We start from the raw sequence: 27,688 nt of genomic DNA on the forward strand, positions 1-27,688 counted from the left end.
GTCACCAATAATACAAATTATCAATTCTCATCTCAAAAAGTTTAAACGCACGATCATCTATTTCAATCATAAGCAAATATAAATTTGTTTTTTTAGATGGATTCACGCGATGCAAGACTTTAGTTTGAATAGATACATTGTATTTTAAAAGTTATTACTAACCAACAGAGCATTACCACTGTTGACCAGGGAAAGAGTTTAGACTGCATATACATGCCTGATAATGATGTGTGGAAGTGAACCAATGAGTGTTGAAGATATTCTTTGCATACTGACCAATCATGTTAGAATTATATGATGGATGTGTGATGATAGCTTTAAAGACAGGTTTTTATCTGATGACCTGGGAGGAAAATTAAATCGTGACATTAGAGGGAGATGTGCAAAGAACAGGAGACTTTGATGGTATGGTCACATTGAAAAAAAAATGGATGCAAGTTTTTAGCAAATGTAGAACAATCAAAGTCACATGATCAATTCAGAGGAAGGCTAAGGAAAACATAGAAAGAAATGATAAGAATAGACTTGAGAGATTGAGGGATTTATGTAAACCTGGTCAGAGACAGGTTTGTTTGAAAGTCAATTTCTAAAAGGCATCCAACACATGCTAGGATGTAAAAACGGGTTAAACTAAATATGATGATGTGCAAGGATCTTAATCTGTTTTTAAGTTAAAAATGGTGTTTCTGTTGGTTTTTCTTGTATCAAATAACATTTTCACAACTAAAAATCATAGTTTGAACCAAGGAGAGATTAAAACCTGATTGGCAGTCATCAATGGTCTTTGGAGATAAGATCGCAACTGACTAGATGAGATTGACAAGATGCTGAAAACCATGCAACATGATTGGCTCTCATTGGAGATGATTCTGTTTAGATCAAAGGAACCAATTCTGCTGCGAAAGTGTACAGGCATCTGGCCATTGCCCTGCTTCTTAGCTTTTTAAACTGTAAAAGACCTTGCTGGTTGTTAGAGGTGATTTTCTGATAGAATCAACTGATTCTTATGAAAATTAAGGAAACAAACGATTTTTTATTCCTCAAACTGACACATTGCTGTTACTATCAGCACCGCTCTGATCCCCATCTGACATCAATTGAAATGAATGGCTATCATCTTAGGGAGGCTGCATGTTTTGACAAACTTCTGGGCTTGACCTTTACTCCTGATCTGAAATGGAACACATACATCAAATCAGTTGCCAAGGCTGCTGGAAAAATGCTAGAATCCTTCTACCGCTCCAGTAGATATCTCACTGCTGATACAATTCTCTACCTATAGAAAAGCCAGGTCTGGCCAATGATGGAGTGCTGTTGTCACATCTGGGCAGGAGCTGCTAGAAGCAGCTTATCCTACCTTGGAAAAGTTCAAAATAGACTTTGTAGCTTAGTGAGGGATTCCCTTTTCCCTTCTCTGCAACCTCTTTCCCACAGAAGAGACATTGCGAGCCTGTCTCTGTTTTATCATTATTTTCATGGCAAGTGCTCTTCTAAGCTTCAATCTATGGTCCCCCCCCTCGTCAAACTTTCACAAAAAACACTTGTCTAGCCAAAACCACTATTAATAATTTCCCACACTCTTTATTTGTGCCTAAACCTAAACGTAGATTCCATGAACAAAACTTCTTTCTTAGAACTGCATGTCTGTGGAACTCTCTTCCGTTTGCCTGCTTTCCAGCTGACTACAACTTGATTGTCTTCAAGTCCAATGTAAACAAGTTCTTGATGAACTATCCCCCAAGTAATCCAATTTACAAAATTTCCACTACTTATGATTTCTACACTATAATCACATTGACTAATGTATACCCATTAACCGTTATCCTCGAGTGCCCTCTGGACCTTGATAAGTGGTGACTCCTTTGTAAAAAAAAAAAAAAAAAAATTTGAAGAGTATTTTGTTTTATTAATTAGTCGCCACTTACCAAGACCAAAAGCTACTCGAGGATAAACGTTAACAAAATTGTCAGTTGTATGATAAATAATACTATGAAAGGAGGAAGAGACTAGTATTCAGGAAATCTATAGCAAGATTGGGTTATTCACGTAACAAAAAAAAAAGTGTCCGATTTTGATGAATGCTTGTTGAGTTTTGAACATATTGGAAAAATGTGATCTGTTGGGCTAACCATTACATTATTAATTACATCGGCTCCAAAGCCAACAGAATATATGCCATTTTTGAAATGGCCTTTTCCCTGTTGACTGAATGGTTGATGTCCTATACAGTTCTAAGTAGACCACCCTCCCAGGCTGTCACCTCCAGTTTTTCAGGTGAAGTAAGTTTATTGCTTACTACCTGTGATGCTGCTACCAGGGAATACTGATGGGGCTACCCAGGCAAATTTGTTTAGAGTGCTCCTTCTTCAGATGCACTGGCTCTACTCCATCCTACTTCTGACCTTGTGTTACATCTTCCTAGGGTAGGAAGGAAGTTGATTAAGCTCTGGTTAGATTGTTTGAATTGGAAAAAAGTGAATTTGTAAAGCCTGTTACATTTGAAAATGAAAGAAATAGTTTTTTGTTTATTATATTCTCTCTCCTTTTCTCTCCAGCTATAGGTTAAATAGTATTAATCCTTGTAGCGATATCCACTATTTATAATAGACTGTTTCAATCTTTTTGTTTTATAGTTTTTATTGCCATTGTCTCGTAATAACCAGAGAAAAAGAAAGCTAATAAAGTGAGTGATAAACTGTATGAAATAAAAATGGGGAAAAGGGGTCAGGCAGAATAGTTTTAGAGAAGGTGAGAGCAATAAACAGCAACTTTGTAAGATATGAGTAACTTGGTAAGTTAATTGCAAATTACGGATAATTAGAACAGTTAAAATGTTTTTTTTTTTTGTTTTTTTTTTAAATTCTAAAACCAAGGAATATTTTAATATCTATTTTGTGTATGTAGGAAGAAAGCTAATCCTTGTACATAATTCCCCCTCTATTAAAAAAAAACAAAAAATAAAGAAAACTATGTATGATGTATATACCCATCACAAAACAAAAATATATTCCAAAAATCATGTAAATTAATCAAGTAGTTCTATTTTCATGAAGAAAATTATTTTTAAACGATTAATGTAAATTTGTAGACATTATACAACATAGATCTCGTAAGCATAAATTATTTCCCTTTGTTTCTTGAATTTTTTTTCCAAATGGCAAGCATTGGATTGTCATAAAATTTGATTTTTTTTTTTTTTTTCATTTAAAAATAAAACTAGGTATAAATTTATGATTTTTGGAATATATTTTCATTTCATAATGAGTACCTATACCATACACATTTTTCTTTATTTTTGTTTTGTAATATAAGAATTTGGAAGAACAGGAAAGTCTCATTGAAACAAACGTTGATTAACTCAACTTTTGTATAATAAGATTCTGAACTCTTATCTTTTTTGCAGACGTTACAAGAATGCAATATATTTTAACTCATCTTTTCATAATCTTGGTGTTATGAAACTAAGACTTTGTATCTGTATAACTAATTCCACTGATTTAAAAAACAAATTGAGCCGAAAAGCTTTTCTCTTTATCCGTGTTGATCAGTCATTTTGTAAATTTGGTTCATTTTTACTGCAGACGTCTTTTTCCTTTTTTTTCCTTTTAATTTCTTTTGTTTTTTTTCTTTTTCATCAGTAAGATGTTTTATCTATTAACGTCTATGCGTAAACATTTTTGATTTGCTATTTTTGATTCACCTACAAAACTTATGCAATAAATGATGTCTGATAACATGATCGCTCTTTTTGCTTGCTTTCTAACAGTTGGGCTGATGCTGATTCGGATGGAATTTGCCACAAGCTTGACTCTGGTGTGTTGGATAACTCGTTTCATCAACAGACAGTTAGCAACAAACAACCACCAACCAATGAACACCATGTACGTACATTGTTATCGTAAAAAAAAAACAAAAAAACTTGTCTTCTCTCTCAAGTTAATGATTATTTTTTTTTAAATTTTATTTTTACTCTTTGTTTATCCTAAACAAGGCATATTGCCACTGGGATGTAAAGGGCTACTATTTATGATCATGTCTGCAGGGGCACTATCTAAGGAGATGAGCAGCAAGATGTTTGTTCACATTGCATTTAAATTTCTGCATGTTGGTACGGTCAGGGAAGCAAGAAAGAGGGAGGGAATTTCAAAGTCTAGCAGTTTGAGGGAAGAAACTATTAGAGTAAAATTCTTTCTGGCATCTAGGGACCTCTACAGTGAAGGGGTGAGATTTTGCTGCTTGTCTGATTTGTCGGAGCATTTACATTGGGGGTGGGGGTCAATTGCTGAGAGTTCGTCGGAGCACGTTTCACTAAAGTACTTGTAAAAAAAAAACACAAGGAGGCAACTTTGCGGTGATGGGACAGGGGTTGGAGCCTGGTTGATAGTGCGGAACCTATTAGGTTTGTGACTCTTTTTTTTTGGATCCTGTCTAAGAGAAAGAGATTAGTGGCAGATGCACAATCCCAGATGTGGCAATAGTACTTTCCTTAGTTTTATGTTAACCAATGAATTATCTATTGGTTGAATATTTTAATTGATAAACAAAAGTTGAACATTTTTGTTCGTTTTTTTTTTGTTTTTTGTTTTTTAAACAATCTGAAACTGTTCAAAAGTTTTGTTTCTCTTCAACTTGTTTTCGTCTCCCAGAATATGTTTAGAATTAACCACCTTTTATTCTTTAAAATCAAAGTGGTAGTTACTGTTGGTTCACAAACTCCTTGTAGGATTTTGAAGATAAACCCTCCAATATGATGAACTCTTAGCCTTTGTACCTCCTCAACGTACATAATCTTGACTAATCCGACAAGCAGCAAACACTCACCTCTTACCTGTTGAGGTCCCTAGATGTCGGAAAGCTTTCTACTTTAATAGTTTCTTCTCTTGGACGGCTAGACTTTGGAATTCCCTGCCTGTTTCCTGTTGTCCTGACTCTACCAACATGCAGAATTTTAAATGTAATGTGAACAGACATCCTGCTATTTAATTCCCTACAGTCTCCTGCTAGATACAATCCCAAATAGTAGGCCCTTACTTTCCAAGCGGCAATAGGCCTTGTTTGGAGTAAAAATAGGTTAAAAAAAATAACCGCACTTGTGCATTCACAGCATAAGCTGTGATCGTCTCACTCGTTGTGTCGGTCTAAAGTTGTTCGATTCAGTTAGTGCTACAATTAAGTAATTCTCCCTCCAAACAAAAACCACAACTGCAGTTTAAAACAAATGAGTGTTTATCTATATATCTATAAAAGTGAGAATGTGTGTGTGAGGAAACTTCTCAACCTATATACTCAACAAATGATTGATCTACAGACTTCAAATTTGGTATATAGGGTATTCAAACATGTGGAAAACTTTTTAATCGGTTTTCATCCGGAAAAAAGGGCTGTTAAGGGGTCAAAATTGAAAAATTGGTACGTGGCTGTCATCAAATTTTTATCTGTTTAGCTGTTTCACGAATGCACATGCGTGAATGGTTCACATGACAGATTACTTTTGTTAAGAATAAGGTTTGAAAACACTTTTTAAATCTTGTCAAGCTGGCCTAATGGTTATCATACTTGACTCACTGTTGTTAGGTTTTGGTTTCAATCTCAGCTTGAGTATTTTTTTTTTTTTTTACTTACAAAAAGTGAACTGTTTAGAAAAAACAATACTCACATCCAAATGTTTCAGTTTCTGTATGAACTGAAATTTTACGACCGGGCAATGCCAGCCTGCTTGTTTTATGATATTTTTATATATTGCGATTACAAGTAGTACCCATTTTCCTAAGTCGAATACTAGATTTGAAAAATGGATTTTGCCTGAATCAAATGAAAATATAAATCAAAATCAAAATATAAATCTCATTAACACAGTCCTTCAGGTAAGGATCAGAAGGATTCACCTTGCATGGAGAGGCACATCGATCCAACTGATTCCTCACCTTCTCACCCTGAAGAGCTGACTGACTACCTCCCCTTCTCATTTCCTGCAATCTCTTCACCTCTGGCTGGATTCTGGTCTTTGTCAGTGGTCACTGTTTTACCACCTAGAAGTTGACTGCTTGAGATATCCACTAAAGATAATGGTTAGACAGTGTCCACTCGAGAGGTTTTATTTGGAGCTCATCTAGGAATATTACTTTTCTAAAATAGATTGGTTCCAGCATGATTCTCCCATTCCGGAATGTACTTCTTTTACCTCAAATAAAGAAAACCTCTCTTGGATGGCTGGACTCCAACCAAATATTTTTACTTCTCTATGACCCCCCCCCACTTCCTTTTTCTTTGGCCAAGCATCTATAGCTGCAACCTCTGCTATTCGAATGCATCATTAAAATATGCAGCTCAGCACATGTTTACATATGTTCTGAAGTAAATCTATATGAATCAGCATGATATGACTTTTTTTTTTTTTTTTTTGACTAGGTTGATTCTATTGATGACATTTGTTTTCCCCAATTCTTTCTAGAACCACATACTCACAAGAGAGATCACAATGTGATTAAAAATTAGTACAAACCTGATTTTTTTACAGCATGCAATGTCTACATCAAGCAAGGAGAATGAAGAAAACAAATGGCCACTGTGTTTACTTATAGGCTGGCAATCTCTCATGAAGTAACGAGACTTCAGCGCATCTAATATACATATGGAAGGCAAACAGTTTCAATAAAAAAAACATGTTGATCAGAGAAGGGCATTCTTTTTGGCAGAAATGAGTTTTGTCAGATGTTTATTGAATTTTGAGACCAGGAATTGTGAAAAGGAAAAGGATTAGCTGTGTATTGGAATTTTGATACCGAGAATTCTGAAGAAGGACAAGAATAGTATACTGTACTCAAGACAGTTGCCAACATCCATAGTAAAAATTGTTCTATGAAACTGACTGGATTCACACTCAGATGGTCAGTCCACATTGGCATTCCTGTATATCCAAGTATACTTCATTTTGCTCAAAATGGTTAAAATAATATTATGTTTTTTTTTTGTTTTTTTTTGTTCAACATCCATAAAAAGTAAATACAACAGTTTAGATTATTTTTAATTTATAAATTGAAACTTAAACAAATTTAAGAAAACTAGATTAAAAAAATGGTAATATGTGCTTCATGGCTTAGAGCAGGGATAAACAGGTCCACTCAATCGTTCCTGGGTAATGCGGAGTGTACCTCAAGATGCTAAAATTTATTTAGTAAATGTCATTGTATTTCCCCCTCACTCTCATCCAACAAATGCTGAGTATATCCCTTGGCCACCCCCTCCAAAAATTAAAGATAAATTGTAAAAAATAAAAGGTATTATGAGCTGAGTATAAGAGAGCAAGGAAACTCTCATTCAATTCTGAGCAACACCAATTTTTTTTTAGTATAAAAAATAATTTTTAAATATAAAAAAAAAAATCAAATTTTGTGGCTACAATCTCACAAGCGACAATCTCACAATGCCATCTTGAAAGCAGTCTGAAAGAACAAGAGACAAATCCAAATAATTCAAATTTTTGCAAGATTTTAGAAAGCCATTCTTGATGTAGAGTGAAGGGGTATTTGAAAACCCATTCGCAAAAAAAATGATTTTCTTTATAAATTTAGAACTACATGATCAATTTATGTGATTTTTGGTGTATGATAGTTTCTCTGTTGCTGGCACATGAATCATACATAATATTTTTTTTTTTTTTTTTTTTTTTTTTTTTTTAGAGGGAGGGGGCCTGGAAAGGTGTTGTAGTTTATCTTAAACAACTGGTAATATGGAAATCGTTTTCAGTTATGATAAAGAAAATTCAAATTAGAAAAGGGCATAACTCTATCCGTTTTTTTTTTTTTTTTTTTTTTTTTTTTACATTAACAAGGCATATTGCCACTTGAAACCTAGGGGCCTACTAGTTGGGATTCTGTCTAGCAGGGGACTGTAGGGAGTTGAGCAGCGAGATCTGTTCATATTAAATTTAAACCTCTGCAGGTTAGTGCAGTTAGGGAAACAAGAATCAGGGAGAGAATTCCGAAGTCTAGCAATCCAAGGGAAAAAACTATTAGAGTGGAAGGCTTTCTGACATCTAGGACGTCAACAGTGAAGTGTCCTGTGTCCAATATTATTAAAGGATTATATTAAAAAATCTAAAATAAAATGTTTTTCTTTCAGATTCACAAGTTATCAACAAGTGGTGGCTGCTATAATGTTCGCTCTCAAAACCAAAACAAGCCGTATCTAAAAATTGACTGCAAAAGTTCAGCCGACACTCGTGGTAGCATTCGTGGTCACAGTACCGGCCTCGAGAACATGAGTGGCTCCTCACAGTACAAGCATCCACATATCGTAGAGATGGTGTCTGCTAACTCGGCCGAGATTTCCAGCACTTCGTCATCATCTTGTGACGAGGATGAAAACTCTGAAAGTCTGCTGAAACACACCAAGTCTCGAATCAGCTTCCTTGATATGCACCCTGTCAGCAGCCATAGTAGAGATGATGAAGAGAACAGCGAGCGATGTGAAAGGGACGATAAACATTCGCCCAGTTATTCACCCAACAACAACAGAAAACTTATGGTGCCTCCATTGGATTTGTCGATTTTACATGAACATATGGACAGTGCTGGTAAATATGATTATTTTTATTGTTATTAGTGTTATTATGCTGTTGCTGGAGTATGTTTATATCAATTAATAACCCAAGTAAAACTTTAAAAAATGGATATATTATTCATATTAAACTCTTAAATATTTTATCAAAATATGCCCAAAATAACCTTTTGCAATTATCTTTTATATTCACAATTCTTTTACCTATTATCATAAATTTAATTTTGCCCCAGATCATCACTTTTGATTTTGATTGATTGCCCCAGATCATCACTTTTGATTTTGATTGATTGCCCCAGATCATCACTTTTGATTTTGATTGATTGCCCCAGATCATCACTTTTGATTTTGATTGATTGCCCCAGATCATCACTTTTGATTTTGATTGATTGCCCCAGATCATCACTTTTGATTTTGATTGATTGCCCCAGATCATCACTTTTGATTTTGATTGATTGCCCCAGATCATCACTTTTGATTTTGATTGATTGCCCCAGATCATCACTTTTGATTTTGATTGATTGCCCCAGATCATCACTTTTGATTTTGATTGATTGCCCCAGATCATCACTTTTGATTTTGATTGATTGCCCCAGATCATCACTTTTGATTTTGATTGATTGCCCCAGATCATCACTTTTGATTTTGAATTGTTCTACTCCAATAGTTTCTTCCCCAAAACTGCTAGACTTTGATACTTCCTTCCGGGATTCTGCTTTCCCAACTGTATTGACTTGCAGAATTTCAAGTGTAATGTGAACAGACATCTTGCTACTTATCTCCCTTCATAATACCTTTGCAGCTTATGTCCCCGATAGTAGCCCCCTACTTTAAAGTGGCACTGTGCCTTGTTTGGGGTGAAGATTGAATAAAAAAAAAAAAAAATTTAATTATTTTGCAATTCATATTGATAAGTAATATATTTTTTACATTCTTTTAATTCAATAATCAAATCGGTCACTCACTGTGTTTCTAGTAATTACTAGTAGGTTGCCTGGCATGTCCTGCCCATAAGATACACTTAAATATATTTTAATTTCTGCAGATTACGTATTTTTATTATTAGGGGCACAAATCTCGAATATTATATTGAACCTAATATATAGTAGTGTGATCAAAATTTAAAAATATATATATATATATATCTATAAAACTGAACGTGTCTGTCTGTGTACATTTTCCTTCGCAATAACTCTGTTAATTTTTAGTCTACAGACTCGAAATTTGATATACAGGGTACTGAGATTTGGGAAAATCTTTGTGATTGGTTTTCAACCAGAAATTTGGCTGTTAAGGGGTCAAAGTTCAACAATTTGACCTTTGAGAACTCTACCAAACTCCTCCAACAATTTGGGGGCTAAACACTTTAAATTTTAGATATAGGTTCCTTGGATATGGATCTAACTTAATAACTTGATTTGTGCCCAAAACAAATGTTAAGGGGTCATAATAGGGGTCAAAGTTAAAAAAAAAAAAAAAAAAAAAAATTGATCGCTGCGGTCTCTACCAAATTACTCAGACAATTTCTGGTCTAAACATTTGAAATTTTAGATAAGGGTATTCAGAGATAGAGCAAGCATTTTAATCAGTTTGGGTCAAATCTTTAATTACCAATATATAAATGTATGTATGTATATCTGCCTAAAACTTTCAACAGAAGCGACGGATTTTACCAAGATCAGTATCGTTTTGAAGTTCGACCTTTCAGATGACAAATGTCGAAAAATTGGTTAAAAACATTAATATCTTCACCTTCAACTGGGCACTTTTCTACAGGGGGGGGTGCTTTTTTCGTCGATATTGTGAATATGTCTGTGTGTGTCTGTGTACATTTCCCTACGCAATAACTCTGTCAATTTTCAGTCTACAGACTCGAAATTTGATATACAGAGTACTGAGATTTGGGAAAATCTTTGATTGGTTTTCAACCAAAAATTTGGCTGTTAAGGGGTCAAAGTTCAACAATTTGACCTTTGAGAACTCTACCAAACTCCTCTGCCAATTTTGGGTCTAAACATTTGAAATTTTAGATATAGACTCCTTGGAGCTGGATCTAACTTAATAACTTGATTTGAGCCCAAAACAAATGTTAAGGGGTCATGATAGGGGTCAAAGTTTTAAAAAAAAAATTGACCGCTTTTTTATTTTATTTTTTTTTTGCTCAACATACACCTCCAAACACCCGGGCAACGCCGGTATATCTCTAAAAGTTAAATTGTCTCTGTGTGTGTACATGTCCCTACCAAACTGCTCTATATATTTCAGTCAACAGACTCGAAATTTGACATAAAGGGTATTGAGATTTGGGAAAATCTTTTTAATCGGTTGTGACAGGAAATTTGGTTGTCAAGGGGTCCAAGTGCTACGATTTAACTTCTGAAAACTCAACCAGAATCCATCGCACATTTTGGGTCTAAACACTCAGTATTTTTTATGTAGATTACTTGGACATGGATCAAACTTTTGAATTTGATTTGAGCCCAAAACAAATGTTTAGAGGGCAAAATTAGGGTCAAATTAAAAAGAAAATTGATCTCTGGTCTCTACTAGATTACTCAGCCTATTTTTGGCCTAAGCATTTGAAATTTTACATAAAGGGTATTCAGACATAAGGCAAGATTTTAATTGGTTTTGGCCGAAAATTTGGCTGCCAAGGGGTCAAAGTTCAAAAGATTTGACCTTTGCGATCTCTAGCAAACTATTAAGCCAATTTTAGGTCTAAACATTTGAAATTTTACATAAGTGGTATTTAGACATGCAGCAAGCTTTTTATTCCGTTTTTGGGCGAAAATGTGGCTGCCAAAAGGTCGAAGTTGAAAGAGTTGATCTTTGCAGACTCTACCAAACTTTTCCATCAATTTTGGGTCTAATACCTTGAAATTTTAGATGTAGGTTACCTGGACATGAGTCAAACTTTCTAATATATATATATATACATTTGCATATTGTTATGGCTCGCAAGTAGCCACAAAGAAGAACAAAACAACGGAAAACAGTTTAAACATGTATTACATGAAAAACGGAAAGGTTGCAAACGAACAGTGTAGGTACTTCACCGAGCATGCGAGAGTCGCTCTGGAATTAGATCCCCCGCCTGGGACCGTCATGCATAAAGTTTATATGGACGATGGATTAGCCCATTTGGAAGGTGGTTCCCCACAACACATAAAGTTATGAACAGTCTATAGGGCCCAAGTAAAGCCGGGCGGAACTGCTAGTGTATATATAAAAGTGAATGTGTGTGTGTGTGTGTGTGTGTGTGTGTGTGTGTACATTTTCCAACACAATAACTCTGTCAATTTTCAGTCTACAGACTCGAAATTTGATATATAGGGTACCGAGATTTGGGGAAATCTTGGTAATCCGTTTTCAGCCAGAAATTTGGCTGTTAAAGGGTCAAAGTTCAACGATTTGACCTTTGAAAACTCTACCAAACTCCTCCGCCAATTTTGGGTCCAAACACTTGAAACTTTAGATATAGGTCCCTTGGAGATGGATCTAACTTAATAACTTGATTTGAACCCAAAACAAATGTTAAGGGGGCATAATAGGGGTCAAAGTTAAAAAAAAAAAAAAAAATGACTGCTTTTTTGTTTTGCTCAACATACACCTCCAACCCCGGCAACGCCGGGCTGAAATGCTAGTATATATATATATATATATATATATATATATATATATATATATATAGACAGAGAGAGAGATTGCTTGATTGTCTGACTCTTGTTTTTACTGATCAAGCAATTTTATTTAAAAAAAAAAAAAAAAGGGGGAATTAAATAAAGGGCTTTGGCCAAAATTCTGTCTAAATTGCCAAGTTCAACAGGAACCTTCCCGAGTTCAACAAAATATATCTGAAGGAGGTCAGAGGTTAGATCAATCAAAATGTTGTGAAAGTGACATTAAAAAAAAATATGAAATTCTTTCACAGTAAAGTGAATTGGATTAAAATGAGTTGAAAATATATCCCACAATTCTTATATCAGATTAACGAAAACCTTTGTAAATTTACATATTGTCTGAGATTTAACTGATATTTTTTTTTTATTGAATATCAAAATCTTGTCTGTATATATCACATCCAGTCATGAAATGATCTTAGACTAAAAGTCTATTAAACTGTTTTTGTGATCCCCTTCATCCATTTGTGTAATCTTTGTTTCAGATCCGATACCTTCAAAGAAGGTACAGACGGTCTCTTATCAGCGTGCTAAGAAACATCTGAGTAGTGATGAAGATGATGATGAGGAGGAAGATGATGATGATCCTGTGGTTGTTCTTTCCCCAAGAGCCAACAAATTCAAAAAGAAACCCATGTAAGTACTTTTTTTTTTTTTTTTTTTTTTTTTTTGTTAAATTTTTGCATGAAAATTTTAGTTTAAAAGAAAAAAGTTTGTGACATGCTGTAGTAAAAAAAAAAAAAATAAAAATAAAAATAAATTTTGTGCATTTGTAACAAATTTTTAGTTTCTGAAAAGATTTGCTAATTTATTGCTTGTATTAGAAGCACACGTCATGATTTCGGGATTCATAATTGCTAGAAATCGCTACCCAATAACATGTTGAATGCAAATATATTTATAGTCTCTGGGTCAGTCCATTCTAACTAAAATTGGAAGATCAGCTTACTATATAGCAGGTTCAAACATTGCTTTATTTTTTAAGCTTCTCAATTATTTGTTAGACTTGGGAAGATTTAATGTTTGGATTTAATGTTAGGACTCATAAAGAGATGGGGGTGGGATGGGGGTTGCATCAGGAGTCAAAGGCACCACTGAAAATTTAGGGCAAACGAAATTATAGGTATGAAATATTTTGAAATTTATTTTTTCAAATTAAAATACATTTAATCTTTAAATTATTTAGTATCAAATCACTCAAAAAAAAAAAAATTTGATCTTTGCAAAATGTTTTTTTGGCTTTGAAATTTTTTCAAATTTGGAACTTTAAGTTATAGTTTCAACAGCTTCAAAATTTTCTTGTTGTAATTAGTAATTTTCAAAGATTGCCACATTTAATTGTAATTCACCTGTTGGCTAATTAATTGTTCATTTTGATAAATAACGGAGTTCATTCAAGAATAAAATATTTATCGAATTCATTTTTTCTTTTTTTTTTTTTTTTTACTTGCAACTGGAGTTAGTGTTTTGAAGTCATTGTAATATTCAAATTACTTTCCTAAGTTGGAGAGGGGGGATAGAGGGAAGGATAAGAACTGAAAGGGTCATAAGCAACTCCCATTCCATAGAAGAGGGCACAGCCAGAATATGGTTAAGAAGCAGTTTGAAATCAAGAGGAAGAAAAAGTTTAGCTTTCTGAGGGAATCGGAAAAATCTGTACCGATTTTCCGATGCCAAAACGATTCTTTTAATTTTCTTATTTGATTTTGTTTAAAGCAAAATCTTCCATTGCTGGCAATAATGATAAAAAAATAAATATTTATTGATTTTAAAATACCAGTGAAGCTAAAATCGATAGATCGTTCCCCCACAAGTATATTTTTACATTTAGGAAAATATTTGCACATTTAATGTGTGTTTTTACGGTAATCAGAGAAAAATACAACTAATGTTAAATATTTAGAAATTTATAAAGAATCGGAATCGGTAATTGTATTGGAATTGGAAAAATATTGGAATCGCCCCATCACTATATATATATATATATATATATATATATATATATATCCATATCTTCTTTGGTTGAGCACTGTTGTTAGTGATATTATCTGTTACTATTTTAGCATAATGCAAAGTTCTTTGTAAATAAACAGAGTACTGTGAAAGTTACTGTCAGTGTTTGTATAAAACACTCTTAAAAATCATTACTAGCAGTGCCTGTCCCCATGGTTTGATCATAGGCTTGGGATGGATGCTTACCTAGCCATACTGAAGTGCTTTTATACAGAGAAACATTGTCTTGGACTATATATAATTTGGGATATTGAGTTCGGATATATTCAACTGATGAGACCAAATAAGGGCAAAACTTGAGTTTTGTATTTCTGGTTTGTTGGCTTTCTTAACTTATGTGAGCTGCATTGTGACTTTACTGGAGAAATAATATATATATATATATATATATATAAGGCTATATTCCAGTGACCAAGACTTGAAATGAATTCAGCACATTTTTACAGATTGTTTGATTCACAGAAGAACATCCAATATTAATATGACAATACCAGATCTTTCCTCTATGGAGTCTTCAGAAAAAGGTTGTCTATTTATAATTCAGCTCTGTTGATATATGTTGACAATCAAGATTTTACCATGAAAATGTTGGTCCAATCATACCAAACATTCATAAAATAGTATTTGATGCCACTTGGCAGTATAACATGAGGATCAAGGCTAATTGGAATCCTTCTAGGGAAGGTGTGACGTGCTCCCTTACATCTTAGTGAAAATGGAACCTTCGACTATGGTTGACCACTTTTTTTTTTTTTTTTTTTTTTTTTTTTTTTTACTTATATCTATATTTGAAGTTATTCATGCAAAAAAAAAAAAAATGAAAAAAATTTGTTTAATCTGTACAAGTTGCTCATAATTAATCATAATGGATTGACCGCGGTTTGAACTTTGTTCTGTCGTTCATTGTCAAATGTCCGTAAACGTTATGTTATGGATACACCTCAACAAAAACTGTCATCGATGTTATATTTTTCTTGGTCTGTCTGTTTGTTCCATTTTTTTTTTTTTTTTTTTTCAAATACAACTGAGCTGATCTGGCTAAAATTTTGTATGGACCTTTGCTATGATAAGGTGCAGCGAGCTAAGTATTATGGTATCTGTTCAATGCACAGATAGTGATCAGTCACCACAGTACCATATTTAATCTAGAAATTTTCTTGGAAACTACCGGTCTGATCTGGCTGAAATTTTGTATCAACCTTTGTTATAAAATGCAGTGAACTAAGTATGATGGTATTCGTTCGATTCACAGTTAGGGATTAATATGAGCACAAAATTTAACCGCCCATTTTTAACAGACTAAAAAGGTTGGGTATATTTATATTGCCTGCTTGGCTTTGGGATTTGTTTGAAAACTGGGTAGATGATTATTGTTTTCTTTATCTCTATATAAATAAAATGAACTCATTTTTTCCCGTCTGATTTTGACATTAATAGGATTAAAAATCAAGATATTTCATGCAAATATAATATGCACAAACGGCAGAACAATATCTGAGGTGTGTTATAGGCTTATTATTTCTCAAATTCCTCGATAATCTTAGATTTCTATACTTTTTCTGCTGAGAAGTCACGGCCAAAATCGGTTAAGATCAATGGAAGTGGTAAAATATTTTCTCTAATAAATTCCTCCTCCCCCTGCCACCACTTAACACCGTTTGGGGATCGTTCACAAGGAACAGTTGAGAAGAGAACACCGGTTTGGCTTCGTAGTTCTTTCATGTGAAGTTATTTAAAATCACTAAACTAAGCTGCAGTGCTCTGTGGCGTAGTGGTTAGCGTGCTGGACAATTCACATTATATTTTCACGTTCGCGCCGACCTACCGTAGTCGTTTTTTTTTTGTTTTTTTTTCCTAACCAACTGGAATGGACTTTTCTTGGTGGCCGAACTGTTAACGTTGCAGATGTTTTTTGTTTTTTTTTTCACACTTTATTTTCCTACTTTTACTCATGACTCCGGGTTTGATCCTTCCTACTTACCTACCATAACATTTTTTAAAACTCCCCCCCCCCCCCCCGTCCCGGAAACAAACACTCGGGCAACGCCGGGTACCCCCGCTAGTTAATTTATGATTGGGTATTGTTTTGGGGATTTTTTTTTTATATAATGCTTCTGTTTCATTGTTTAACTTAAAGATAAAGAATTAATTTATTTTTTAATTTTCATGTCAAAACAGTTTTACTTTTTTTAATCTTCTGTTGGGTGTTTAATGAAACATTAAGTGACCATCATCCCTGGAGATACCTCTCTTCTCCTTGTTGATTATAAATGAAAGCTTATATTCCTCTTAACTTGCATATCTCGGCACTATCATGGCACCTTGTAGTGATATCAAAGTTGATGGTTTTGTTTTATCTATATGTTGTTGCCACGGAACTGTATGGATTTTCTGTAGTATTTTATTTGTATGTCGATAACAGAAATATGCTTACATATTGCTTCTCAAATTTCAGTGGGTTATGTAGTATACTTTCTAAAAGTCTTTGACATTGAAATGTGTAGATGAACAAATTTTTTGTTGTTAGATCGTTTTGCTGATTCAAATTCAACCTTTTTTTTTTTTTTTTTTAGTTTTTCAAATATTTACTTTATTCCTATTATTACCAATTTTTGTAGAGTTTAATCTGTAAAATGGTTTTACAGAACTTTCTTTGTTTTTGAGCATAATAAATGATAATTTAGTTATACATTTTGTTTATTATAAACAATGAATGACTAAAAGGAAGCTATTCCCCATACTTCAAGCATTTTTTTTTTTTGTGTATAGGATTTGCTTTCTGGGGAAAATCTATTCTCATTCCAAGAATTTATTTTTTTATTTTGTTCTTGATATATTGATAATATTTCTAGTAGCAGTATTTGAGGTGGTGATATTTTCAATTATTTTTTACCAAAAACTGCTAATTTTTATACCTGGTCCAATCACTTTTATTAGAACTCTCTCATATATATATATATATATATATATATTGATCTACGGGTATGGAAATCCAGTGATTATTGGTTTTACAAAATGTTATTGGCTGTAATATTTTATAAAGACAATCCCAGCTAAATAAAAAGTGCTCAATATACCAGATTGTAACCTTGTGTCGTGGAAGAATGAAAATACACATTGGATCCCTTTACCTCACTGCTACAAAAGACTTTCACTTCGGAATTTACCATACAATTTGGATATGAAATTTAATATCCTTTTCATTTTGAACCAATATATAATTTCCCTTATTCTATGATTTAAAAGCTTTTAATTATGATTTTCTATGTTTATTGTATTTAGCAAATTAGGTATAAACCATTATATTTCCTAATTTTTTCTCCTCTGAGGAGATGGGTAGGCATCAAAAACCTATAGGTTAAGGAGATATACTTATTGAAATGTATTCTTTGTCTTGCATATAATGAAATTTGACCATTTCACATAAAATTGAAGTCACTAAATTATATATATATATTGCAATTATGCAGGGAAGATTTTTTTATTGTTCATGGTTAAAAGTGAAACACCTTTTAAAAAATGAAAAAGAGGAAAGAAAAAAGCGGGGAATAAGCTGATCAGTTTCACCCTCACTTTTTCAAAGTTGAATCAAGGGATTTGCAATTAAAAAGAGAAAAAAAACAATAGAAAATGTACATTATTAAAATAAAGTTGCTTTGCGTTATTTTTACATGTGAAACAATTATTAAAGACTTTGGAACAGGAATGGGACATACCGTTGCTCAGTATGTCCCATTTCTGATTTTGCTGGGTATGTACTGTTGGACTTTCCCATCCAATCTTAATGTCATTCGACCCATGTAGTTGGCACCACAACTACACGTTCTTGCCAATACATACAGTTCTTTAATAATTGACCATCTCCTTAAGATCCTGTCATGTGCAGTGAACTTCAGCACAAACTTATTTTCAATTCTGAGTCATGCTTACTTCACATCCTATCTTAAAATATTGGCGACTATTCACATTTGGTTGAGGAGGCCTTCTCTCTGCAAGCAGAGGAAATGTCTCTTAGGTTTGAGCGTGAGTAATCTCTAGGATCTTAAAAAATCAAAAATATGTGGCTTTATTTTAATCACTTCCCTGTTTTTTTTTTTTTGTTTTTTTTTATGTAAATATAATGCAACACAGCTTTATTTTAATGTACATTTTCCACTGTTTTTTTTTTTTTTTTTTTTGTTCCTTTTTGTAATCGCAAATCCTTTGATTCAGCTTTGAAAAAACAAAAGCAAAACCGGTCAGTTGACTCCCTCTTTTTTACTTTCCTCTTCATTTTGTTTAAATTGTGTTTTAATTTTAATCATGAACAATGTCTTCCCTTCATGATTGCAATATTCAAATGTTATCCCCCCCCCCCCCAAAAAAAATCATGAAATATATACAGTGGCGATAAGTATTCGATACATGTGGGGAAAATTTTATTTTTCATTTTAATAAACGCTTATAAAACAAAATTCAAAGCAAAATTTTAACTGTATGAAACTTGCATCATAACGGGCATATTACTACTCGGAAAGTTAACATTCATTTTAGAAAAGATAACAAAACGGAAATTCTGAAATTGCTAGTGAAAAAGTATTCGATACATAGTAACAAATGAATGAAATTTCCTAATTTCATTCATTTGTTTGGATCTAGTCTAGAATAAGGACCCCAATCCAAGTGCCGACGGAAAGGGACACATTCCGAGTAACACCAGTTGACATTCAACCAGAATGCGTTAATCTAATATTTGAAATTAAAAAAAATATACTGCTACAAATGGACAGAATAGATGCACTCTTAAATACAAAAATTTGTCTTAAAAAAAAACATTCTGGTTGAATGTCAACTGGTGTCAATCGGAATGTATCCCTTTGCGTCGGCACTTGGATTGGGGTCCTTATTCTAGACTAGATCCAAACAGAAATGAATGAAATTAGGAAATATCATTCGTTACTATGTATCGAATACTTTTTACACAAGCAATTTCAGAATTTTCGTTTTGTTATCTCTTCCAAAATGAATAGGTTAACTTTCTGAGTAGTAATATGCTCCTTATGATGCAAGCTTTATACAGTTAAGTTTGTTTTGAATTCCCGTTTATTAAAATGAAAAATAAAATTTTCCAGCACGTATCGAATACTTATCCCCACTGTGTGTGTGTGTGTATATATATATATATATATATATATATATACACACACACACACACAGTTGGGATAATAAAAAATATATATATATATATATATATATATATTATTTTTTTTTTTTAAACGGTAATCTACGTACATGCATGTTTCGGGGCCCTACATGCATGTACATAGATTACTGTTTTAAAAAAATAAATAAATAAATAAAAATGGGCAATTTCTAAAAAAACAAAAAAAACCATCCGATCTTCAAGGTGAAGACGCTAACCTCAATATCGTTTAAAAAAAATCAACAAAAAAACAAAACTATATATATATTGCTTAACTATGTTAGTCAGAGCATAATCAATTCACAATATCATAATTATGTACTGATTATACGTTGATGCCAGCAGTTTCTGAGGCAATAGGTGTTTGGATACTATCTCTTCATCAGCGGTTGGACTAATAGTACATCTTATGCTATAGAAAAATTTCGATTTTTTTTTTCTGTGATGTAACATTAGTCAAGCCGCTGATAAAATGGTAGTCCTCAAGACAAGTGACTAATAAGCGCACAGAAGGAAACTGATCAAGCAGGCACTATTTTTTTTTTTTTTAGACTGTATTTGGTTTTTCAGATCTATCTACTTATGCATCTAATTCTTCCATGTATATGTGTGGGTAGATATAGGAATCATTTTATAAGCAAAGAATCATACGAGTTTGAACAAGAAAAAATGAACACTAAAATATCCTGTTCAGACTCGTATTATTCATAGCTTATCGACTTATTCCGATATGCACAAACACATTTGGTTATAACTTATCTTTTTCATTTAAATAAATTTATACGACACACGCATAATTTGGAATTTACGTTTCAGTTGGACTATCATGGAAACGTCGGGTTAGGGTGGCATGTTCATGTTTATGGAAAAAAAAAAAAATCGTTTGAAAATTGTCAGTTTAGATTTTTGTTAAAAAATAAACTTTGGGAGAAAGAAATTTGAAATACTGAAAATGAATTTTTTTTTTTTTTGTTTTTTTTTTAGTTAATTTCTTTTCTTTTTAATGCTTGATTATATAAAAAAAAATAAACTTTGTAATATAAATTCAAAAACATTTTCTAAACTTAAAATTTGATTTTTGCTTTTATTAACTTTACAATAAAAAAATCCCTAATTTTCAATTTTTTTTTTTTTTTTTTTCAACTGATGTACTAATTATTGCAATAACTTCTAATCCATAATCTACTAAAATATTAATATCAATAATTATAGACAATATTTCTTACAAATGATTTGAGATAACTTCGTATTAGATAATTATTAGGTTATATTAGTGGTTCTCTCCCCAATTGATTAGTTTTTATCTGATTTTTAAAGTGGTTAAAGGCTAACTTAATCACCTGTATTAATTTTTTTTTTACTTTTGCAGATTTCATTTAAAGTTTAAAATTTTCAAATATTCTGAATTATAATTAACGATTACAGTTTATAAGCAACTAAAAAAAACTCACTGATCCCTACCACTAAGTCTGAAGTTTGAGGAACAATTACTCTTTCTTCAATTGGTTTTGAGGTTTGGAGCATTGCCACTCTGACTTAGTTAGTGGAAAGGTATGTTTTGTAAGAAACAAATAAAATCAGTGTTTATTAAAAATTAAATCTATAACAAACTAAACATCATATTTTATAGCAAGCCCCACTCTCCCCAATGGTTTACTTCTATTTGCGCAACTACCATTGCTCAAAGGCAACATGCATACCGCAGATTTAACCGACATAAGTCCAGTTCAAACAGACATAAGTATATAGAAGCTAGAAGTAACGTTAAGAAATAGCGACAGCTAAGAGAGAATTTACTGAAACCACTAAAAATGGATCGAAGCACAAAAATTAGGAACTCATGATTTCTGGAAAATCTACAACAGTGTAGTAAATAATGGGCAATCAACAATTCCTCCACTAACTAACAATCACGAGGTTGTTTGCTCAGCAATCGACAAGGCTAATATACTTGCCAGCCGGTTTGCCTCAAACTCCACACTGGATCCTTCCAACCAACCCCTGCCTGACTTTCCTTTGCAGACAGACGCCACGCTAGACGATCTACAAATCACCCCTGCTCAGGTACATGCTATCATAAAAAACCTGGACACTTCAAAAGCATGTGGACCTGATCTCATCCCAGCTGTGCTATTAAAAAAGTGCTCAGCCAAAACAGCTCCAGTTCTCTCCAAATTCTACAACAAATGCCTTAATGAATCATGCTTCCCAGGCTGTTGGAAAACTGCTTCTGTTGTACCAGTATTCAAGAATTCTGGCAAAAGAACTGACCCATCAAATTATCGCCCCATTAGCCTCCTCCCACTTTTCGCCAAAATATTTGAGACCATAATTAACCATGCTCTAGTCCGTCACCTTACAGATGCTAAACTTCTGACTGACCAACAATATGGATTTAGACAAGCCCGTTCTACAGCAGACATCCTCACTGTAATCTCTGAACGTATATACCATTCACTGGACAAAGCGGGGGAGGGCAGAGCGGTAGCTCTAGATATATCTAAGGCTTTTGACAGGGTATGGCATGAGGGTCTCCTCAGGAAAATTAAATCATACTGGTAGAATACTTAACATAATTAAATCCTTCTTAGATAAGAGAAAAATCCAGGTTGTCCTCGACGGTTGTACATCTAAACAGTGTGATATAAATGCGGGAGTTCCTCAGGGGTCTATCCTTGGACCTCTATTGTTCCTAATATTTATTAATGACCTCCCCGACAAAACTGCCTCTGAGATGGGTATATATGTTGATGACACCACACTCTATAACAGGCATGACAGGAAAACAAATGAACACATTTCTAAAGAAATGGCAGAAACACTAGAGGATGACCTCCAATCTGTAGTGGAATGGGGACATAAATGGATGGTCACATTCAATGCTGCCAAAACTAAACTGGTTTCCTTCAATAATTACAAGAAACCTTCTCTGCCACCAATAGCAATGGCCAGTGACTCCCTGTCTGAGAGTACATCTTTCAAACTGCTTGGCCTAACGTTCACAGGAAACAGGAGTTGGAACAATTATATTCAAATATTGCTAGGGCCGCTACGAAGAAGGTAGGCTCTCCCTACCGTGCTAGAAAACTACTGACATCTGAAAGTATCCTGTACCTCTATAAGGCCACCATTCGCCAATGTATGGAGTATTGCTGTCACATTTGGGCTGGTGCATCTGCTGCTAGTCTCTTGCTCCTAGACAAGGTTCAAAAGAGTCACCAACCTGATAGGCCCTGAACTGGTATCTAAGCTTCAGCCTCTGTCCCTTCGAAATGTTGCATCCCTCTGCCTGTTCTACAAGTATTTTAATGGTGAATGCTCTGACGAACTGCACACACTTGTGCCCCCACGACATAGACACCCTCGACAAACCCGACAGGCAGCTAAATCCCACCCCCACGCAGTAGAGATCCCTAGATGTAGAAGATCTTTCTACCCCAGTAGTTTCTTCCCCAGAACCGCTAGACTCTGGAATTCCATTCCAGGTCCCTGCTTCTCCAACTGTACTGACATGCAGAAGTTCAAGTGTTATGTGAACCGACATCTTGCTGCCCAAATCCCAACATAGTGCCCCAGTAGCTGCTTCCCCTGATAGTAGCCCCCTACACCACAGTGGCAATGTGCCTTGTTTGGGGTGAAAATGTAATATAAAAAAAAAATAATAATAAAAAAAAAATGGTGTATCCAATATAGAATATTGCTGAAGAAATTTTTTTTTTTTTAATACAATACCAAATGTGCACAGTAAACTAATTCACAAAAATCAGACAACAAATTAGTTTGGTGGATTAATCATCCCTTTCACCACTGGCAAATTTAATCAGAAAAACTAATCGCTAAAATTTGGTGGACATTTTTAGGAGCAAACTACTTCAATTTATCTTATGAATATGGTTGGTTTAAAATTCCGAAATTTTGTTCTTTTTATAGCTTTTGGTTATCACCATAGCATAAAAAGACAATGTTTAAAAAAAGAAAATAAAAAAAAAGTCCTGTTACTTAATCTAAATAAGTGGCATCAATATGAATTTTATCCAAAGTTGTGTTTTTTTATTTAATCTTTGAGACTATTAATTATATGAGGATGATTAGATTCAGAGGATTTTTTTAAACAATTAGGATGAATTAACCCTACCTGACTAGAAAATCTGTTTCCGGCTATAATGATTAAGACATACCTGTGACCCAACGAGGCACTGCCACTACCAGTATTTGTTTCATTGATTTAATTTTTTTAAAAATTCTGCAATTCTTCTTGCATAAGTAAATCTAACAAGTCTCTTTAAATAAAGAGACTTGTTATATTTTGCCATTTAATTTACATATGTGTTTGTGGTGTGTATAGTAAATGGTTTTTATCTGATTGGTATGTGTTTATGGTGTGTATAAACATGTGTGAATATGCTGAGGAAAAGGAAGTCACTCTTTGTCTAAATACTCAGAGACATTAAGTGAGGATCTTGGGTTGTTTACTTTTGGCAGCTTCATGACTCTTGCTTCCCTTATTTTGTCCTTTAGTCCTCACATTTCAGAAACAATGTTTCTGACAAAAGTTGGAAGAATTTGTTTTCTGGTCAGACTCTATCCCTCTAACATTTGTCATTAGCTATTTTTTTTTTTTACTGTAAAGTATTATTATTTTGATTAGTTTTGTTTTTTTAGCTCCTTACATAAAGTGGCTTGAAGCCTTGTCTGGAGTGATTTCCATTTAAAAAAATTCAAGAGTGGTAGTGAGAGGGGTCAACAAATCAGTGGCCCTGCTGTTTTAACAGCACTGGTGACCACGGCTCTCAAAATTGTAGAGCCATGATAATCTCGGGAAGACAAGTAAAGATGGTAGTTTCCCATTGTTTTCCCTCTTGATTCAAGGGTGTATCTCTCCAAGTAAGTTAAACACATCCCCAAATACCAACCTGGAAATTTCTTATGACTTGACGCGGTACATACAGCGCCTAGCCTTTTCAAATGGTCACCCATCTGGTACTGGCCAGACTCATCATTGCTTAACCGGTGATCTGGCAAGGACCGGTGTGTCAACATGATTATGCTGTAACAAGAGAAATACAGGCAGTGAAAGGATGGTTGATTAGAACACTTAAAATAGATTTTTTTATATAAAATGAATGAAGATTTAAAGACCTGAAAATGTTATGAAATGATAAAATTTGTTGTTAAAGTACGAATTTTCGCCAATAACCTGGCTTTATCAAGGAGAGGATTAGTTCGGTTTTTTTTTTTTTTCTTTTTCTTCATAATGTTGTTATTAAGAGGTAGAAGCCTCTCGAAAAAGAAAAAAAAACTAAATCGGACTAATCCTCTCCTTGATAAAGCCAGATTATTGGCGAAAATTCGGATTTTAACAACAACAAAAAAAAGTAAATAAAAATGATTTTATTATTTCATAACATTTTCATGTTTTCAAATTTTCTCATTTATTTTATAAAAAAAAAAATGTTTTCTAAAATGTGGCACTCCATTACTACAGATTTTTTTTGTTTTTTCAAGCAAAGCTAAATCCCAGAACCAAAGCATATCTTAGCATGTATTCTATATTAAAGTGTATAAGAAAAAAGTCTTAGCAAAACAAACGTTGATTAACTCACATTTAGTATAATAACAGTAGTAGCATCATATAGCTTAGACCTCTATGCCACTAATTTTTAGCCAGTCTGAGAAATTGTCTTCAGATAGATGGGCTGTCGCATAGCCTCCTTCCAGTTGGTTGACTGGACAGTGTAAGATCAGGTGGTCTGTGTCCTGGTGTCTTCCTTACACTTTGGGCAGATTGGAGAGTCTATTTGTCTCCACCTGTGTTTGTTTATTGCAATCCTGCAGTGTCTTGTTCTGATCCGGTTTGCGGCTACCCACTGCTTCCTACTATTTGTAACAAAACCTGGGATGCGCAAAATAACAGTGATTAATTATTGTAACAATTCTTTATTCGTAGGTGTTTTCTGCAATGAGGTTGCATTTCATATAAAAAAAAATCTTTCAATTCTAAAGTTATTTCTAGCTGTTCATTTCTGTAAAGGATCAGACTTAGGTTTTGGAATTTTGGAAATGAAGATTGATTATTTGGACTCGATGCCTCTGTTCAATCTCAAGAGACAATGAATACCCCCTGTAAGTGTAGCTACGCAAGTAAATGTGAGACATGGGTTGCGCAATTTCCAACCACACCTCTCCTGAATTGACATTGCTTGAGTCCAGTGGCAAGAAGTGCTAGACGAACGACTGGAAACAATGCCGAGATAAGCAGAGAGCACATACAGCAGCTGGAATTCTCAAATGGTCACCCATTTTAGTACTGACCAGGCTCAATGTTGCTTAACTTATTTGGACTACAGTTCTCATTTTGGTTCTCAAATGGAATAGATTTACGTGTGGGCAACCCATCAAATGTTTCTCTTTCTGGGGTCACCTGCCAAATATCCAACAAGATATAAGACAAATATAAATGCTGAAATGATCACAAATGATTGTAACGCGTCTGTGTCTTAGGATATTAAAAAAGAATATATAAATTATATATATTATAAATTTGTTAAAAATGTCAAAAATTTAAAAAAAAACAAAAAAAAACTCTTTCCCAATCGTTTTGAATTTGGATAATTTCTTGAAATGGTCTTTATTTTAATTGTGATTTTTTTCTTTGATTTCAAAGATATTTATAGATTTACGTTTCTGATTTTAAATAAATCAAAAAATATTAATGCAATATTGCAAGCAAGCCAAATTATTAGATATGAATCCCATACTTTCAGTCATCAAAAGACTTTTAGAACTGACCATCATTTAGCACTTTTATCCATTGTGTAACTGGTCCTTACATTGTGAGAATAATATTCAAGACAAGAACTGCCGTTCGAATGATACAAAATGTCAAACTTGTTTTATTGGTAACTTTTTTTTTTTTTTCTTCAATTCAGTTGATAACATTACAAAAGATGTTTTAGTTTCCTTTTTTGGAATAATTTCTAAAAATTTTCATTTACGCTAAATCTTTACTGCTTAAAGTATTTGCTCCATCTGGATTTAATTAATCGGTTCTAAATTTTTTAAATGAGGATTGTTATACATATTATTTGGATTCTTCAGATTACTGTTCTCAGTTTGAGTGTTATTTTCACAACGTTTCGGTCGATGTAACCTCTGATCGTCTTCAAGTGTGTCTTGCCAGACTCAGATAATCTGCAAAGAATTCCGAACAGAACCTTTTACTTAATCTACCCAGCCATGGCTGACAGAATGAGAGCATGCTATTCCTATGGATTAAATAAATTCTGTTCAAAATTCCGTGCAGATTCAACAAGTTCAACCTGAAAAAAGTCAGAGGTTACATCGAGTGAAACGTTGTGCAAATAGCACTTAATATAAGAACAATAGTTTGATTAATCCAAATAATATGGTTGATCGGATCACTAATGATCATATTATATGGATTTGATTTTTTCTTTTAATTTTTTAAAAAAATTGTTATGAATGTTGTTTTTTTTTTTTTTTTCTGATTATGTTCCTGTTTTTTGTGCTAATAATGTTAACAATAAATTCCCCTGTTCTTCCCTCGATTTATTTGTAACTGTGATATGTTCTTGATGTCTTTTTTTCTTTTCTTTTTTTTTTTTCTTTTGTGTGTTCTTATACTCTGTTTCGGTGTGCAGCTGGACAACTGCTTACGACGAGGCTCCTCTATCACCAAGTGCTCTCCGACCAGGCTTCTGGCGAAGGTGATTCTCTCTGCTCATGCCTCTTATCAAAAGTTCTATCTCATTGCATACCAACAGCAATAAATATGGCTCAACCATTTTCCCTTTTTATTTTTATTTTTGAATTTTGGATTTTCAAGAAATTCTAAAAAAAATTTTTCCCAAATTCTCTTTCCTGCCAGACTGCTAATCTAAAAAAAGAAAGAAAAAAAAACTTTTTCGTTTTAATATATCTCCCGATACCATTCTTTGCAACCAAGAATAATGTAAAAGAAACACAAGACCATTACCGACCCTCCCCCTTCCACATGACACCATCAAACTGAGACATTGATTTTCCTGTTATCTTTTCTTTTTTAATTATGAAAAATATTAAATTTTACATAAAAGAAAAATCGTTGGTACTTGTGCATCCATGTTATTGTTCTGAAATAGTAATGTTATTTAGAGACCTATTCTTAACATGGGGTGAGGGGTGCTTTCTAACTATTCTCTTTGATTCTGGAATCTGTTGGAATCTCAAATCTTTCCGTTGAAATTTGAAATCT

At 33.5% G+C, this 27,688-nt stretch overlaps 1 protein-coding gene across 6 annotated transcripts in view; it reads left to right on the plus strand.

Moving 5' to 3' along the window:
- The window catches only part of LOC145249474 (protein FAM13A-like), a 388,341-nt gene that overhangs the window by 326,115 nt on the left and 34,538 nt on the right, over nucleotides 1-27,688 (plus strand). For 4 of the 6 annotated variants that reach the window (XM_080111053.1, XM_080111054.1, XM_080111055.1 and 1 more), the window contains 4 exons: nucleotides 3,767-3,881; nucleotides 8,122-8,575; nucleotides 12,725-12,875; nucleotides 27,096-27,161. In XM_080111053.1, coding sequence (XP_079967179.1) covers nucleotides 3,767-3,881; nucleotides 8,122-8,575; nucleotides 12,725-12,875; nucleotides 27,096-27,161 — 786 coding nt within the window. The remainder of the gene's footprint in view (nucleotides 1-3,766; nucleotides 3,882-8,121; nucleotides 8,576-12,724; nucleotides 12,876-27,095; nucleotides 27,162-27,688) is intronic. The other 2 variants (XM_080111056.1, XM_080111057.1) reach the window with 1 other exon arrangement.

Source organism: Euprymna scolopes, chromosome 28, assembly GCF_053919585.1.
Source record: "Euprymna scolopes isolate OS-2025 chromosome 28, ASM5391958v1, whole genome shotgun sequence".
NCBI lineage: Eukaryota > Metazoa > Mollusca > Cephalopoda > Sepiida > Sepiolidae > Euprymna > Euprymna scolopes.